We start from the raw sequence: 17,741 nt of genomic DNA, 5'->3' as shown, positions 1-17,741 counted from the left end.
TATAATTGCGTACTGTACGATACTTGTAGAAAACAATCAGATTGAGACTTACCAGTTATTTACGTAGTTTCATCACGTCGAGGTCACTAGTATGTCAGGAACTGAAGTAAAACTACCCGCTTTACTCTTCCAACACAATGTTTCATTCTAATTTACAAACTTGAAGTATACCTTTATTTTCTGAAACTGGCAAAACATATTTACATAAACAATGACATTCCTACAGTCTCATATTGACATAGAGTAAACAAATCCCATGGAGCAACAAACCCAAAAGAATAAACACGCCCTCAGAATACAATACACATTAATTTAGGATTTAACACCACTCTTATAATAGTGAGACATGTGATTCGAATAACAAGTGTAACTCAATATTCTTATAATGCCTAAGTTTTTTCTTTTTTTACAGTTTTCTTTCCATCGCACTGACGCGCATAGGTCTTATGGAGACGATGGGATAGGAAAGGGCTAGAAGTGGGAAGGAAGCGATCGTGGCTTTAATTAAGGAACAGTCCCAGCATCTGCCAGGTGTGAAAATGGGAAACCACGGAAAACCATATTCAGGGCTGCCGGCAGTGGGGTTCGAACCCACTATCTCCCGATTACTGGATACTGGCCGCGCTTAAGCGACTGCAGATAGCGAGCTCGGTGGGGAGCGTACGTTGGCGACCACGGGGCCCTTAATTGAGTCCTGACATTGCTTCCACTTACTTGTCCCAGGCTCCTCTCATTCATCTATCCTATCCGATCTCTCTTGGTTAACTTTTGCTCTTTTCCGACCCCGACGGTATTAGAGCATTCGAGACCTAGGGAGTCTTTCATTTTCACGAACTTTGTGGCCTTTGCTTTTCTTTGGCCGACTGGTTGTCCAGTTGTACTTCCTCTTAAAACAATAATCACCACCACCACCACCATTACCACTTTGTACTATCTGGAGTCTTGGGTCATCTAAAAACTAGTTAGAATAGCTAAAAACATCACTCGTGCTGTGTATGTGTGCCTCTGAACCCAAAGAAATTGCCACATGTAGGCAAGCATAATGTAATGCTCTCAAGAGGTATTCTATGTTTGTCAACAAGCTGGGGAAACCTTCCAGACACGCAGCACTGGTAACTACTTTCTTAATAAAGGAAATATTGAAGGTAATTTACCACAACTGTATTTTACGCATTTTAAGTTCAATATTTCATGCAATCGTAAAGAAATGGAAATGGCATATGGCTTTTAGTGCAGGGAGTGTCCGAAGACATAACATCATATTATTTAAAAAAACAAGCTTCTAGTTTTAAGTGACCTGATATCGGCTCGCCAGGTGCAGGTCTTTGGTTGGACTCCCGTAGGCGACCTGCGCGTCGTGATGAAGACGACACATACACCCAGCCCCAGTGCCAGTGGAATTAACCAATGATGGTTCAAATTCCCAACCCTGCCGGGAATTGAACCCGGAACCCCTGTGACCAAAGGCCAGCACGCTAACCATTTAGCCATGAAGCCGTACCTGTAACAAATACAGTAGAGACAATATGCGACACTTCCGGATTTAGCTTTGTTAAAATGGGAGACAATTCGCAAGTGGCGCTCCTAGTGGCGTGACCTGAAAATTCGCGCTAAATTCAAATATCAATGGAAATGCATATACGGAAATGGATAAATAAATTACCTCTAGAAAGAAAGTGTTGCTAAAATATTAACTTCAAAGTTGCTAAAGCAATTCTGGATACATGAATGAGAATTATTTAACAGGTTATTATTTAAAGACTGAAATTAGACATATAATCAAGATGTGAATTGGACTGCTATGAAAGGCTTGATATTTCATTTATGCATTACTTTTTTTAGTTTTAGCATACCTGTCTGAACTTTCACGGCTAGATTTTTTTTTCATTTAAAAGCATTGTACAACACATTAGGACACTTGTCAATAAAAATATCGGCACATTCCTTACACACATGATTCAATGAATTTACATTTAAGAGCTAGACAATTTTACTTTTAACTTGAAGCCTACTGACAGAAAGAAAATCTATAAATTTAGCCGCTAAAACATTCATAATTTCCCTATAAGCAATACTTGCCATTACATTAGGGTAAAGCAAATTTGCATCATCACATTTCTTAAATCAACCATATTTTCTTCAGTGCTTGACAACGCATTACAGCATCCCAAATGGGGTAACTTGGAACACAACCAGCCACACACATATGCATTTTCCTGAATTAAATCAAAACCCACAGATCACACCTACAACAACACATCGGTATTGAATGTTAACTGCTGCACTAATACAATACAATAAGCTTATTATATTTTAAGCGAGTTAAAACATGGGTCACGCAGGTCAGAAGTTTAGGAAGTAGGCCTTCTATAAAAATATATTTGTAACTGGAAGAATATACAGTATGTGCAAACACAGTATTTACTTAGATTTTCTTGTCACGAGGGAAACGGAAGAAAGACCACGAATCCTTCTGCACTTCATAGTTATTGCAGCCAAACGCAGTACATATCTTTCCACTCATATTGACAGGAGATATAAAGGAATGACACACGCTACTATTTCCTTATGTCAACTTAATGTTAACGCATAAATAACTCCAAAAACTTCACAAACAAATACACGTGCTCTTATGACAGAATCAGTAACTCTTAGGTCACTCCGCTAGACAGAGCTCTAATCGCTGTCCCTCGATATCTCGCAGAGTGTCGCGTATTGTCTCTACTGTATTTGCCTGTAATCGTAATATAACTGAGGGATCGTGCAGATTTCTATGTTTCTGTCAATGATATTACGTATTTTGACAGATGATAGTTCTATGGAATAGTGGAAATGAAACTGCGCGTGTTGAAACACGTGACTGTATTGCAATGATTACAATAACAGATCAAACGGATAATAGAGTTGACAGTATAGTATACTGCTGTTTCCATGTCATATTATAACACTCTCTTAGATACATGAATGCATGAACCGATTATTCAGGAGGGAGCTGTTGTTACTGACCTCAGAATCCTGCAGATTAGCTGTGGGAGGTTGGAGCACTTCTGCTGATTCTTGTTTCTCAAAAAATGAAATTCAGTTTCAGTTAATTATCTTCCTATTCAAATATTTGTGGATGTTTTCATGTAATGTTATACAGTTATATAAACATGAATAACAGATGCTCAATTAAATTCTACATGCAAAATAGTCGTTTGTTTTTATTTCAATGTTTGGTACCTAAATTCTCCATATTCGAATACACTAAAATTGCCTTTCGTTACGCTCACTTAAAGACTCAATATGGCGGCTTAGGTACAGTAGCACCACGTAGTGAAGAAACAACATCAACCAGTGATACGACAGCTTTAAGCGGTGGCTTTAAGAAGCAATGTGGCTCTCTCTGTCGTCGAATTGTGCGAGCTTTTGAAACCAGCCACGCTGGATCGTCAGATGAACGTGGCCGGAGTTGGTATGATTGTAATTTGGAAGACAATTGCCGGTCAGAAATCAGCTGAGACCTGAGACTGAAGAGCTGACAGACTGGATAGGTTAGGCGTTTGTGAAGTATGTGTGTATTTTGTTGAGACATCTTTCTACGTAGGAAATACCTTCCACGTAAATAGGCATGTCTGCTTGGATAACGCTTACACCAAGGTTAATTTCCGATTATTGAGTACAGTTGATAAAGTTAAAGTTGTTTCTAATTTAATGAATAACCTTTGACTCTGCTGAGTTTACAATGAGAGAGACAGTTCATAGTTCTTTTAATCCATTCTATTATAAATCGCTTTTACTTATTATAAACAACAACTGTTTTGCCACATAATTTTTTGCTTTTTAATTTTTCGTGATCCTAAGATTGCAATTTGCTTCATTCCAGTCTAGTGTTACAGTACCGACATTGTGGTCTTAACCCCAAATACTTTTGAGTGTTCCTGAAAATGAAAATGAAAACCTACAACCTGCTTTCCAGTCTTTGACCAGGTCAGGGATGTAATGAATGAATCATATAGGCTGTTATTAGGATGGGGTCGCCACTCCCAAAGTGATTTACATTAATGAGTGATAGATGCTATGAAATGAGAATGGAGAGTGTTGCTGGAATGAAAGATGACAGGGAAAACCGGAGTACCCGGAGAAAAACCTGTCCCGCCTCCGCTTTGTCCAGCACAAATCTCACATGGAGTGACCGGGATTTGAACCACGGTATCCAGCGGTGAGAGGCCGACGCGCTGCCGTCTGAGCCACGGAGGTTTTGAGTGTTCCTATTAGTACTAAAAACGTTTTTGTTCCTCCCCTGAAGGGGGAGGCGGGCCTCTTAGACGGTAACGCCGTCTCTCAGGCCGGGAGATTTGTTACGGTGAAGGTGATGCACGGAAAAGGTGAGGGGGTTGGGGGTTGGCGGCCGTGGCCTATACTAGGGACTGTTCCGGCATTCGCCTTAGTGCAGGAGAATGGAACACCACGGAAGTCAGTGTTCCTCCCAGGATTTGGTTTTAATGTAGATAACAGCGTTGACTGAGTAATTTATTATAGCCGTGCTGTGTGACTTGGACGATAGAGCAGCACTTTCGGAGCCTAAGTTGGCAGGTTCGATCCCGACACAGCCCTCTGGCATTTAAAAATACTCAAATATATCAGTCTTATGTTGGTAAATCTACGGAAAAGGAACTTTGTGGGACAAAACCGTCACTTGGCGTCTCCATAAACCACAGCAAAACAAAAGCCGGGCTTAGTGGCTCAGCCGGTGAGGCGCTGGCCTTCTGACCTCAACTTGGGAGGTTCGATCCTGGCTCAGTCTGGTGGTATTTCAAGGTGCTCAAATACGTCAGCCTCGTGTCGGTAGATTTACTGGCACGTAAAAGAACTGCTGGATTAAATTCCGCCACCTCGGCCTTTCCGAAAACCGTAAAAGTAGTTAGTGGGACGTAAAGCAAATAACATTACAGTAATAATAATAATAATAAAGCAAGCTTCTAGTTTTACGTGACTTGATATCGCAATCAAAGCCACGATTTCTGTGAGAAGCCAGTGACTCCAATACTTAATTGGCTGTCATGGCCTGGCCCCTCTCCAAAACCATAGAAGTAGTTAATGGGACATTATTCAACAATTATATTATTGTTTATACAGTACATGCCTGTGTTACTAAATCGCTGTTATTCATAGTTGTGATCCAAGTTCTTTCAGAAAGGCCAGATTTTCTTGACATTAAATTTCACTTTAATGAATTTGTTCAAGACATTGCACAGATATTTCACTTTTATCTTCTCATCAGATATCACTAAAAATATTTTGCATTTGTATTCAGTGAAGATTAAATACTTAGCTTCATACCGGATCTTCATTCCTATCAATTTCTTCTGTGTCCATCATGAGGCTAACAGAAGAAAACACTTGGATTCTTGGTAGAAAATAGAGAATAAAGTTCTCTGCAAAGGAGATTGAACTATGGTAGTTTACACAGGACTGAAGGACAGAACAGGTATTGGAGTAAATTGTGGAGGAAAAGCTGTAGAAAATAGAAAGTATGGTAGCCTATCAAATGTTTGGGAAGAGTACCGGTAATTGAAGAAAATATTAGAAATGGGACATAAATGAACAGGATGGAAAAGAAGGGGAGTTCTTCAACTATGTACAAAGACTAACATTAGGAACTTAGCCTATATACAATACGGGATGTAACTATTCATACAGATGTGTTTATATGTAGGGTAACAAACTCTAAATTTTTAAATGGAGGACAGACTCTTAATAAAAGGAGGACTTTTCATAAAAATGTTCCAGAAATTGAGGACAAATGGAATTTTAATATTTGCATACAAAATTTAGGATTGCATACCTTGTAACTGTTATGTTGATGAAGATGCCAAAGTTGTAGCTATTTTAGGCTGATACTTACCGACTGCACCTACTGTTTCAGTTTCTCCGAGAACTTACATTTCCTGTTTTCTGCCTCGCCACTTTTGAGTGATGACATACTGATATTATTCAAATTTTATAATAAGATCACAAACACTCCACTCACTCAGAAGGTCCGAATCCAACCAGCACAAAAACAAAACTACGTAACACCGCATCCAGCGTTACTTGACTGGTGAATCCCCACCGAGAATTCCCCGGCCCAACCGAGCACGTTCAGATCACATCGGGCAGTGTCACCACATTGGTGACAGGCCCTTCAGACAGCTCTAACTTAAGATATGATTTATTATTAAGTGAGTAAATGACGTAGTCTGATAGGGGTATGCAGAATATGGACTGAGATAGAGGAAGTGCAACAAAAATAGCTTTGCAGAGAAAACAATAGGAAACTGAACGACTAAGAATATAATATACAAAAAGCCGGACATTTAATAGCAAATAATAAATGCCTGCTGGACAGAGGACAAGCATGAAAATAGGAGGACATGTCCGGCAAATGCCAGACGGTTGGTCACCCTATTTATATGGAAACAAAATTGTATCAGATTTAATTATACAAGAGAATGTATTAAGTAATGAACATCTGCTTATTAACATCTTAACTTAAACATATACATACAGAAAATCAACACAAAATGACTCCTTACTAAATAAAAAAAATACAACTCATTGGAATAACATTTTTATGTTGGACATAAGTATTCCTACAACGACAAACATATGTTGTTTCTATAAGTAACACCTCCACCAAATCGTTTGTTAATACTTGACATGCATTCCTTTGTTATGGATGACTTATGTAAGGCATTTTGGCATGGAATATACCAATTTCCTTGTTATTTCGGAACCAATTGCCGTGCATTCTTGTCGTAACAGTTCCTTTAACCTTCGTTTGCTGGTAATGTCATGCTTCCTTACACTTTTCCCCAGCTCGTTCCACAAATGTTCGATTGGATTGAGGTCTGGGGACTGAGCTGGGGTTTTCAGGTGTGTGGTGTATGATAGAGCAGCCAGAGACAGACAATTTCTGCAGTATGTTTGGGGTTATTACCTTGCTGGAAATAGAAATTGTCCCCGATACCCAGTTTGTCGACACTATTCTGCAAATTTTCCTTCAGTACATTGAGGTAACCAAATCTGTCCGTAATTCCATCAATGAAAACTAGCTCTCCTACCCCTGAAGCTGCCGTGCAGCCCCATACCGTTACTCCATCTCCTCCATGCATCACAGTAGCCTGGACAATTTTGATTTCCAGCTCAGTATTAGGCTTTCTCCAGACCAACAATCGTCCATCATTATGAAATATATTAAATCTGCTTTTGTCACTAAATAACACTCAGTCCAAAATCCATCTTTTCCTACGTACTCATTGGCAAACTGCAATTTAGCTACTTGATTTCTCTTACTAATGTAGGGTTTCTTCCTGGGAAACCTAGCTTTATATTCCACGCGATGAAGGGTTCTTCTGATGGTACCACTTGTTACTTGTTTACCATAATGTTCTTCTACATGGGCTTTTATTTCCGTCTCGCTTATCTTCGGATACTTCACGAATGTTTTCACTATTATCCTCCTTTCTCGAGTCGTCAGTTTGTATGGTCGGCCTGATCTTTTCCTGTTTATAATGGTTCTGTTTGTTTTACATCACTGTATGACCTTTGGACAGTAGCATGGATTCTGCATACTACATTTGCAATTTCAGAATATGATTTATTTTGATTATGAAGCCATACTATGATCTCTCTTTCTCAGCAACCGTAGTTTCCTTGGTCTTGCGCCCCATTCGGATAACAGTACCAGCTTGTACTCTGTACAAATGCTGTGCACTGCTCATTGACATCTAGTCAACAATTGCTGGGCACTGAATAAAGAGGGGGACGTATCCACTGCCTGTACAGTTGAAGGACAATCCAGGCGTATGAATAGTTATGTCACTGGGTTAATCCAGATTAATGACGTACTTCGTTATTATTTACAAACTTTTTCCGTTTATTCACGTGTCGTTTACGATGTTTAGTGGTGAAACATCTCCGTTTATGTTTTAGTGACCTGAACTGTGTACATAAGACAAGTAGTAATTTTGTGTCGATATCAGGGTGTATGAATACTTATGTCCCCCACTGTATGTAAAAATGACTTTTCCATAAGGGCAAAACATCAATCAGTCAAGCTTGCTTGGCTTTATATTTGGTGCATTAATTATTCATCTTGTAGCACATTGAAAGTATAGACTACATAAATTATGTGTATTTATTTTTAATTAGGGTTTAACCATCATCCACTCTCTAAATTATTGTTGAAGACAATAGCAGACTTTCCACATGCTTTCTTGGACAATTCCCAAAACTTCCACAAGAAAATAATGCTACTTTACAGTTGTTTCTCTCTGTTGACTTCGCTTCTGACAATTTAAGAAAATTTGATGGCAGATAAGTCAAATCTACACAAACTGATGGATTAGATATTGTTTCCTAGAGTTTACCTGTATAGACCCTGTATAGAAAAGAAAGAAAAAGCAAGTTATTATGAGGCAAAATATACATACTCCTACTATAAACCAATGTCTGGAAAATCATAATTCTTCATCCCTTAGCCTGCTTCAATGTCCTTTAAGCCTAGACAGTGTGGCTGCTTGCTTGTTGTAGGTAGGAGTTACAGATTTCACCATTTGGTGCTATCGACCTAGTCCTGAAAGTCAGCAGCAGCATGTCTCAGCTTGGAACTGCATCTTTGGACATGCAAAAATTTGCTGCTGAAGTGTTTAGTATCAAAGGATTTTGATTTCATTGTACTTTGAAAAGGAGCCATATTCTTTTTAATCAGTTTGTATTGATTTCAGACATTTTCATTAGTTTTATTTCACTGGCCTTGTGAATATTAGAGAATTAGTACTTGTCTCCAGATATTGAGGCTTGCTTCTACCTACAACCAATCTTCAAAAAAGCAATGGGTGTAAAACTAGCAAGATAAGACAGAAAAGATTGGGAACTGAAGTACCGTATGAGATTACAATCACTTACAGAAAAGTTAAACACCTAAATGGAATAGTGAAAATGAAATTCACATGTTGAAAGATCATGTGCTGTATTGCAATGATTACAGCAACAGATCGAACGGACAATAGAGTTGACAGTTCGGTATACTGCTGTTTCCATGTCATAATACACTGACTAAGCAAATGTCATGGGATAGACAAATGTCATGGGATAGCGGAGCACTGATGCGCAGGTGTGTTGTCTGCGCACCACACACCCTCTGTGCTAGCGGCAGTTGTATAGGAGACCTTGTGAGCAGTGGCTGTGCATGTGACAGGTGTAACATGGAACGTCGTCGTGAGCTGACACCGTTCGAACGGGGTATGGTGGTTGGTGCCCGACGGATGGAAAGTGCGATTTCGAAAGTGGTGCGGGAATTCGGCTTCACATGATCGACCGTGTCCAGGGTGTATCGTGAATGGTTGAATGCGGGGTGTCACCGTCCACAACAGACGAACGACCAGCCGTCCAGCCACCCTCGATGGCCTTGACCGGCGACATCTGAGACAGATTGTCAATAGTGACAGACGGGCAACCGTGCAACAAATCACGGCTCAATTCAACACAGGCCATGCTAGACATGTCTCCTAGTGGACAATCCGTAGGAACATGGGTTCTGTGGGGTATGGGAGCCGGCGCCGCACACGGGTGCCACTGTTAACCCAACGTCATCGGGCACGACGACGTGCATTTGTCGCCAGTTACCAGGGATGGACACTGGAACAATGGCGTAACATGATATGGTCGGACGAATCACGATTTCAACTGCACCATGCCGATGGGAGGCACCATGTATGGCGCAGACCACATGAAGCGATGGATCCTGCCTGCATCAAAGGTGTGGTCCAGGGCACTGGTATCTCTGTTATGGTCTGGGGTGCATTTTCCTGGTATGGAATGGGCTCCCTAGTTGTTCTGGAAGAGACTTTGAATGGTACGCGCTATGTTGAGCTGCTCGAAGACCATCGCCACCCATTTTTGGCCTTCCAGCGCCCAGACGATTCTGCGATGTTTCAACATGATAACACGCCACCACATCGCTCCCACGTTGCCCGGGAATGGTTCCAGGAACATGTAGCGGAGGTCCAACGACTGCCATGGCCACCCAGGAGCCCCGATATGAACCCTACCGAGCATATCTGGGATGTCCTGGAATGCAGGCTCCGTGCCATGGATCCTGCACTCACGAACAGACCACCATTGGCGGCCGCTCTGCAAACGATTTGGTGTCAGCTGCGTCCAGAGGACTACCAGAGACTTGTCGACTCACTTCCACGGCGTCTCACTGCAGTTCGCAGGGCCAGAGGAGGCCCCACACGCTATGAGGTGACTATCCCATGACATTTGCTAAGTCAGTGTCTAACACACTCTTAGATACATGGATGCATGAACCGATTATTCAGAAGGGATCTGTTGTTACTGACCTCAGTACCCTTCAGATTAGCTCTGGGTGGTTGGAACAGATATCTGAGATGGTCCAACACGTCCTATTAAGTACAGATGGAGGAACTTGCTGACCACAGAAGTACCTCAGAGTGATACAGGTAGTCCACAAAGACACGTGTTATGTTTGGACAAGCGTGTGTCAAGACTGTATCAAGTTGCTGTCTCATAAGAGGTTAACACATGAGGACTTACCGTAATATTGTTACATGGTTAAAGTGTAAAGATGGAGGTCTGATAACTTTTTTGTAAAGAATACACTGTATTTAGTAAATGCAATAATCTATTCATTAAAACAAGTCTATCTTTAGTTAATGATACACTTTCTGGAATGTCTCCATTGGAAGTATTGTGTATTTTTAGTGACAGTAACACTTATTATGTAAATGCCATCATAATGGCATACTGGATAGTTTCCCACACCATGATGCCAGAAGTAATGCTGGTATGTCCCTCAACAACATTGGTGCCACCATACACACACACGGTGGTCATGCACAGTATTGCTGAATGTGGTGTAAAGCCACTCATCCTCATGTCTCTTGGTTATGACACCTCTCTATTCCCACATTAATGTTAGCCTACACTTGGGGCAGTGAATGTGCGTTAATTTCCCATCAGGAAAGCAAGAAATTTAGAAGTAGGACGCGGCCAGTATCTAGTAATCGGGAGATAGTGGGTTTGAGCCCCACTGTCGGCAGCCCTGAAGATGGTTTTCTGTGGTTTCCCATTTTCACACCAGGCAAATGCCGGGGCTGTACCTTAATTTTAAAAAAAAAGAAGAAGTAGGACTTCCTCTCGTGGACAGGCACATAGCCTCAAAGTTCACAATAGCAATGAGAACTAGGTAAATTTCTGAGCATAATCTCCACTACACACACAGATCTAATCCTTCTACCTCACTTAGTGCCAAGTTATTTAAAGAAGTATAAAACACAACAGTTCCACCTACCAAGTTTACAAAGAATGGAAGCCTTTACTTTCCACTCCCCCATAGATCTTCATGGCCTGCATAGGCCACAAAACATGTACTGTTTTTTACAATCATTATATAGTCCTTCTGTAAATACTCGGCTCTTTCTCTGTGTGTGGGGATGATAGAATACATCCACAGGGTATCCTCTGGATGTCAAAAGAGGGGACTGAAAAAGGACAACACCCACGGGTTCTCAATTTATGAACATGGGTTGGTGGTCATGGGGTTCCCTAGCCGATCTAGGATTTCTTCCACTTTCTTGTCAGACCTACCTTGGTCAACTGTTGTTCCTTTCTGACCTCAACAATGCTAGGTTTGCGAAGTCTACGCAGTCAATTTCACGCCCTTCTTGGCCCTTCTCTATCTTTTACCGATACCTTAATTCTTTAAAGGTTCAGACCCCTACTATTGTGTGAAGAGAGGATGATTGCTCAGCTATACTTCCTCTTAAGAAACTGTAACCACTACCCCTATATCTCTGTCTCTCACACTTTTATATATACAGTATAGCAGCAAATATTTTTTCCTTCTTCTGAATCTGATATTCCTTACTTTTAAATGTTCAACGCTTGAAGAGGTGGTGACAAGATAAATTTCCAATGTCACACCCTGTTCTTTATGAACTATGTGCATTAGGAAATAATCTACTTAATAATTTGGTCTGTATGGCACCTACATGAATATTGAATATTATTTTGTCCTTATAGTTTGCAGAAGGCAGTGGAGATCATAAATGGCTTGGATCCTGCAAAGTTTCGCCTACTCTTGAGTAGAATTACTCAAACAATGCAATCAGGCTCTGGAAATGAGAAGCCATTTACCACTGAGGAAGAAGAAAAATTACAGACCTCGCTGGAACTGGACAAACGAGAATTGAAACTGCTTCTAGACTCGACTACATTCATCATAGAACAGGTAACATTACTTTGCCAAAGGGCAACTTGCAGATGCATTGATGATAATTGATCTTCATTCTTCTCTCTCTCACCGGGCGAGTTGGCCGTGCGTGTAGAGGCGCGCGGCTGTGAGCTTGCATCCGGGAGATAGTAGGTTCGAATCCCACTATCGGCAGCCCTGAAAATGGTTTTCCGTGCTTTCCCATTTTCACACCAGGCAAATGCTGGGGCTGTACCTTAATTAAGGCCACGGCCGCTTCCTTCCAACTCCTAGGCCTTTCCTATCCCATCGTCGCCATAAGACCTATCTGTGTCGGTGCGACGTAAAGCCCCTAGCAAAAAAAAAAAAAAAAAAAAAACATTCTTCTCTCTCTCTCTCTCTCTCTTTCTCTGTCATACGCACACAACCCCTCTACCTCTGAATCTATGTTCATTTTATTTTATGTTCCTTTTCTTGTTCCTCCTATCTGTTTATATATGACTTGATTTGACACTTGTTTGTTCCTTTTCTCCTTTTACGTATGTCCAATGTTCCTCTTTACCAGCTGTACTTAATCTTCCCATTTCCTGTACTTATCCAGCTTTCTTCTTATCCTACACTTCCCACATCAAGACTGAAGATCTGTCAAGATGGCCCTCCTGTGAGTGTTGATGCCCCGGCCTGCTGATCTAAGAAGCAGAAACAAGTTTGTTAGTGCTGAGAAGAGATAGATGTAGAAGAAATGGGATTGATGAGGATAAGTCTAACTGTTTGTTGATGGCAGTCGGTAGAAATTCACTATGTACTACGGAGGTTCTATAGCATTCTAATGGAGTTGAAATTATCCAAATTTTACATAGACTTCCTTGTAGAGGAGAGATGTGTTCACTCCGAGAACCAGGGATCCACCCGCCAACCGCCAGAAGTACATTTGCTATTATAATGTAATGAAATGTAGCATGTGCCATTCTCCATTGCTCAAGTGGGCACTAGCATTTCCATTTGCTGAGATATAATCAGATATGTCATTCCCAGCATTCAAGACAAATACATTGTTATCAACCCACGCACAGTAAAAACACAACTAAATGCAACCTGTAAAGGAAACAGTGTAGGCTACTGCCTATCTTTACACATCCCGGCCAATCTGTCATGAGAACCTTCATTATTATTATTATTATTATTATTATTATTATTATTATTATTATTCCCCCTTTTCGGGGCACAGTCCCTTCCAGAGGCTTTTTTTCTATGGCACGTACTGCCCGCAGAGCAAGAAAAAAGGTCATTTATTAGCTGTAACATTTCTTTGCACATCCAGGCTAATCTCTGTCATGAGAACAGTGGACCGTTTGGGGCCACACTCCCTTTAAAAGTTTTTTTTTCTTTTTCTATAGCCATGGTGCATACTGTCTGCACGGCAAGAAAAAGGTCATTTTAGCCTTCACCCTTAACCTGGGGACTTGTGCAATCATCTTCTCCCTAGTTCCTAAGTTCATAAGTTGGCAGCCTTGTGCACCATGCAATCATATCACCTACAAGAAAGAAAGAAACGACGCAGTTAAATCGTACCTAAATGTCTGCGCTGCAAACGGTGACTCATTGTACTTCTATTCCGCAGTACATACTGAACCTTTGCCACTCCCTCTTTACACACTCACCTGCTTGTATGTTTATCCTATCTCGTGTTCCTTTTTTTGTTCCTCCTATCTGTATTTGTATGGAATTTGTAAAGAAGAAAAATAGTGTGTCCCTCATTGGGGATAACTGCACAGTATGGTGGGCAGAAAACAGGAAACTGAATTGATAGTTGAAAATTATATAAACATAGACTACATTAACTCAGTATATACACAAAAAAATATAAAAAATAAGTAAATAGAAAACTAATTTAATTCTGAATCGCAAGTGTTTATTCCTTAGAATTCTTCTCTTCTCTTCTCTGCCTTCATTAAACAAATATTTTTTTATGATGCAGTAATTGTCTCATAACCCTGGATCTATAGTACCTAGTCCTTGTGGGTTTTCTCTCTAGATAATAATATGAATATTGTTTTCATAAGCCACTCGATAACTGGAAAAGATTAAACATTTTCTTCTGGTCACTCCTGGTTTACTTCTAAGTTCTCAAAAACAAAAAGAAGACAGCAGCCATAGCTTTAATTAAGGTAAAGCCTCAGCATTTGTCTAGTGTGATAATGGGAAACCATGGAAAAACCATCTTCAGGGCTGTCGACGGTGGGACTCAAACCCACTATCCCAAATAAAAGCTCATAGCTACGCGACCCTGACAGCACGGCCAACTCACTCGGTACAAGAAGGAACAGAAGATTATGTTATTCAGATCAAACATTTATGTTACAAAAGACTTGTTGCCAAAATATATGGTATGTCATAAATCAAAAACGCACTGAAAATTATGGAACATTACGACAAATATAGGTAAAATGGTAAATTATAAGCTACTTGAGAATAAGTTTCTCAATAATTCATAGAACAACAAAGATCTAGAAGACTGAGCAAAAATTAGGTCATTAAAACTGGGCTAAGGTAAAATAAAGACAAAGTAAAGATTCAACAAAAATGCAACAGGCGTATAGTTAGAAAGTTGTGTCTGGACTAAGTTCAGTGCAGATTTCCAGTTTTCATTATATAGTATTTATAGAAAAGGAATGGTAAATTATTAAGTGTAATGTGATTACAGGCAGCCTATCATATGACCAAACCAGCTGTATTTCACCGTCATTTACAAGACTCATTGAAATTAAATGAAGAAAAAGTGGAGACTTTTGTCAACATTTGGACCAGTTCAGCTAAAGGAATCGTGGATCAGCTGAGGAAGAGATCAGTGTTTCCAGCACAGGTAAGAATACTTGCCAGCTTTAAATAAACATGCTGCAGGCTTATTTTCTTTCTCTGAGACTTGTGATCAGAAGTGAGTTGGCAAGGCATCCACTTTGATGATACTTTATATTCCACAAAGACTTTCAGCATATTAGGCTTTATTTGGTACTTATAGTACATACAGAAAGAATGTTAAATATAGAATAAAAATGGCCAACCAGATACCGGACATGGCCTAATATGATGAAAGACTATTTCAAGTACAGTGCAGTTGTGAAAATTCAATATACCGTACTTTGTTACTGCAGAATGTTGTAGATGATTTTTGTGAGGCTTATGCATAACCCACATTGAGTTCAGGGGTGATGTTATGCCAGTAAACATATATTCCCTTTACTCATTTTATCTTTTGTTCTTTTCTTCTATGGCTGTCAGTAGCCATTTGGGTCCCTTGCATCATCTGTTTTACTTTCATTCTTGTCTTGGTACTGCTGGCATCATTGCTGAGACATTGGCTTCAACATTACACTGGGGCCATACATTTCTGTTGGCTGCTACTGGTGATATCTCCTCTCAGAAAACTGATGACGATCATTGAGTAAATTTTCCTATTTTGTATTTCACGTATCACAGTTCCTGGATCGTGGATGTTAAACCACTGTCAGAGGTTCCATACCTAGGATAATCTTCTCTGCCCACTTCCACATTTCCCTTCTTTGATCAGTTGCATCAGGTTGTATTTGTCATTTTGGAAAAAGTGACCAAAATGGCTTCTTTCCTTCCTTTTGTGAGGGTAAACACTTCACATGATTTCCCGGCATGAAAGGGTATGTCCTCATTGATGAAGTGACCTACCCATGGGATCTTCAACATTCTGCAGTATATCCACATTTCAAAGGCTTGCAGTCAGTTCAGTGACGAAGCCTTCTGTCCATCCTCTGACAACATAAAGCAGCACTAATGACATGTAACACTGACATGCCAGTGTGATTTGAATTGTTGGTGGTCATCGTTGTACACAATTTGTTTCAATTTCAGATATACACTTCTTACAATACTGATTCTGGTTTTGATGTCTACATCACAATCCTATTCTTGTGCTAGCCAGGATCCTTGTATCAAACAAACCTCATGGCACTACAGCCTACCAAGCAACTGCTGCTCAACCTGAAGGCCTGCAGGTCACTTGGTCAGCATGATGGGTTCTCTCAGCTGTTATTCTTGGCTTTCTAGACTAGAGTTGCTGTCTGACCATCAGATAGTTCTCAATTATTTTTGTGTAGGGTAAATGGACCTCGAGCCAACCTCATATCCAGGTAAAAATCCGTGACCTGGCGAGGAATCGAACCTGGGTCCTCCTGGTGAGAAGCAGGCTCACTTACACCTGGATCACATTGTTTGCATCCAAGTGGTAACATCAATTGGCTGATTGTGAATTTTCGTACTTGTTATGCCACATCATGCCCATTCATAGTGAATAACAGCTCATATCTTGAACTGTTTTTGCTACCGGTACCTTGTTTAATGTCATACTAACACATTGAAGGTTTTCGGCGATGGAGGGATGAGAAAGGGAAGGTAGTGGCCGTGGCCTTAATTAAGGTACAGCGCAGCATTTGGCTGATGTGAAAATGGGAAACCACAGAAAACCATCTTCTGGGTTTCAAATGGTGGGATTCAAGCCCACTACCTTCCAAATGCAAGCTCACACCTGCGTGACCATAAGCGCACAGCCAACTCGCTCGATCATTTCGTGAACATATCAAGTTTAGGTTTACATTACTTTTAATGGAAACCAAATATGTAGTTACATAGTTTAGTTATTGTATTGTTATTTAATTTATTCTAATTAAACCCTTTGTTTCAGCTTGATGATATACGATGGTCCCTGAATCTGCAAGCAGCATCTGATCGTCGAATAAAGCAGAAAATTCCAAAAGCTGTGTTTCAGTTTGGAATAAAAGTAAATGATGGGGGGAAAAATAATAGAGAAAAAGTAACTGTTGATTTTAACCATGAAGAGCTTTATGAATTTTACAAGAAACTTGAAACAATTCAAGCACAATTAGATAGTTTGCGGTAACTGAACAGGCAGTGCAATCTAAACTTTTGTCTTTTTTATATTAACAGCATTTATAAGTTAAGAACAAAATTTATTTTGTGAATGTGAATGTCCACTTCACTAGAAATGAATGTAAGTTTTGTCTATATGTTATCAAAATTATTGTTTCCTTTGACAAAAAGCCTTTCCAATGAAAGATGTTAGAGACCACTGATTTAGTACTTAGGATTTATTGGAAATATAGTGTTAACAAGGTTTTGTATTTGAAAAGTCCACTGCAAAATGATGGATGTCATTTGGATGCACTTTTCCAGAAAATGAAAATATAAAAGCAAATACACGTAATTCCAACCAATACAGAGTACATTAACAAGGCACAAAAATGAATCCAGTAAACATCAAATTGATAGTGATATTTACAGGTTAAGTGCAGAATGGAAAGAAAATAAAAATGCTCAATGTCACATCTCATTGAAGAAAAAAGTATGTCCATTCATCACTCATCACTTTTTCATAAGTAATTTAACGGTTTTAAATTAGTTGTCAAGTCTACAATAGATTCTTAAACTGTAATAAGGTTATGTTCCATTCTTG

The 17,741-nt window shown here is 39.9% G+C and overlaps 1 protein-coding gene across 1 annotated transcript; it reads left to right on the top strand.

Moving 5' to 3' along the window:
• Positions 1–3,481: 3,481 nt before the first annotated feature.
• LOC136858622 (COMM domain-containing protein 10) lies at positions 3,482–17,502 on the top strand. Its single transcript, XM_067138320.2, has 4 exons — positions 3,482–3,639; positions 12,073–12,280; positions 14,946–15,104; positions 16,953–17,502. The coding sequence occupies exons 1-4, from the start codon at positions 3,611–3,613 to the stop codon at positions 17,166–17,168; spliced, it is 612 nt and encodes a 203-aa protein (XP_066994421.2). The 5' UTR covers positions 3,482–3,610; the 3' UTR covers positions 17,169–17,502.
• Positions 17,503–17,741: the final 239 nt, after the last annotated feature.

Source organism: Anabrus simplex, chromosome 1, assembly GCF_040414725.1.
Source record: "Anabrus simplex isolate iqAnaSimp1 chromosome 1, ASM4041472v1, whole genome shotgun sequence".
Lineage (NCBI taxonomy): Eukaryota > Metazoa > Arthropoda > Insecta > Orthoptera > Tettigoniidae > Anabrus > Anabrus simplex.
This window is presented reverse-complemented; position numbering and strand designations above follow the sequence as displayed.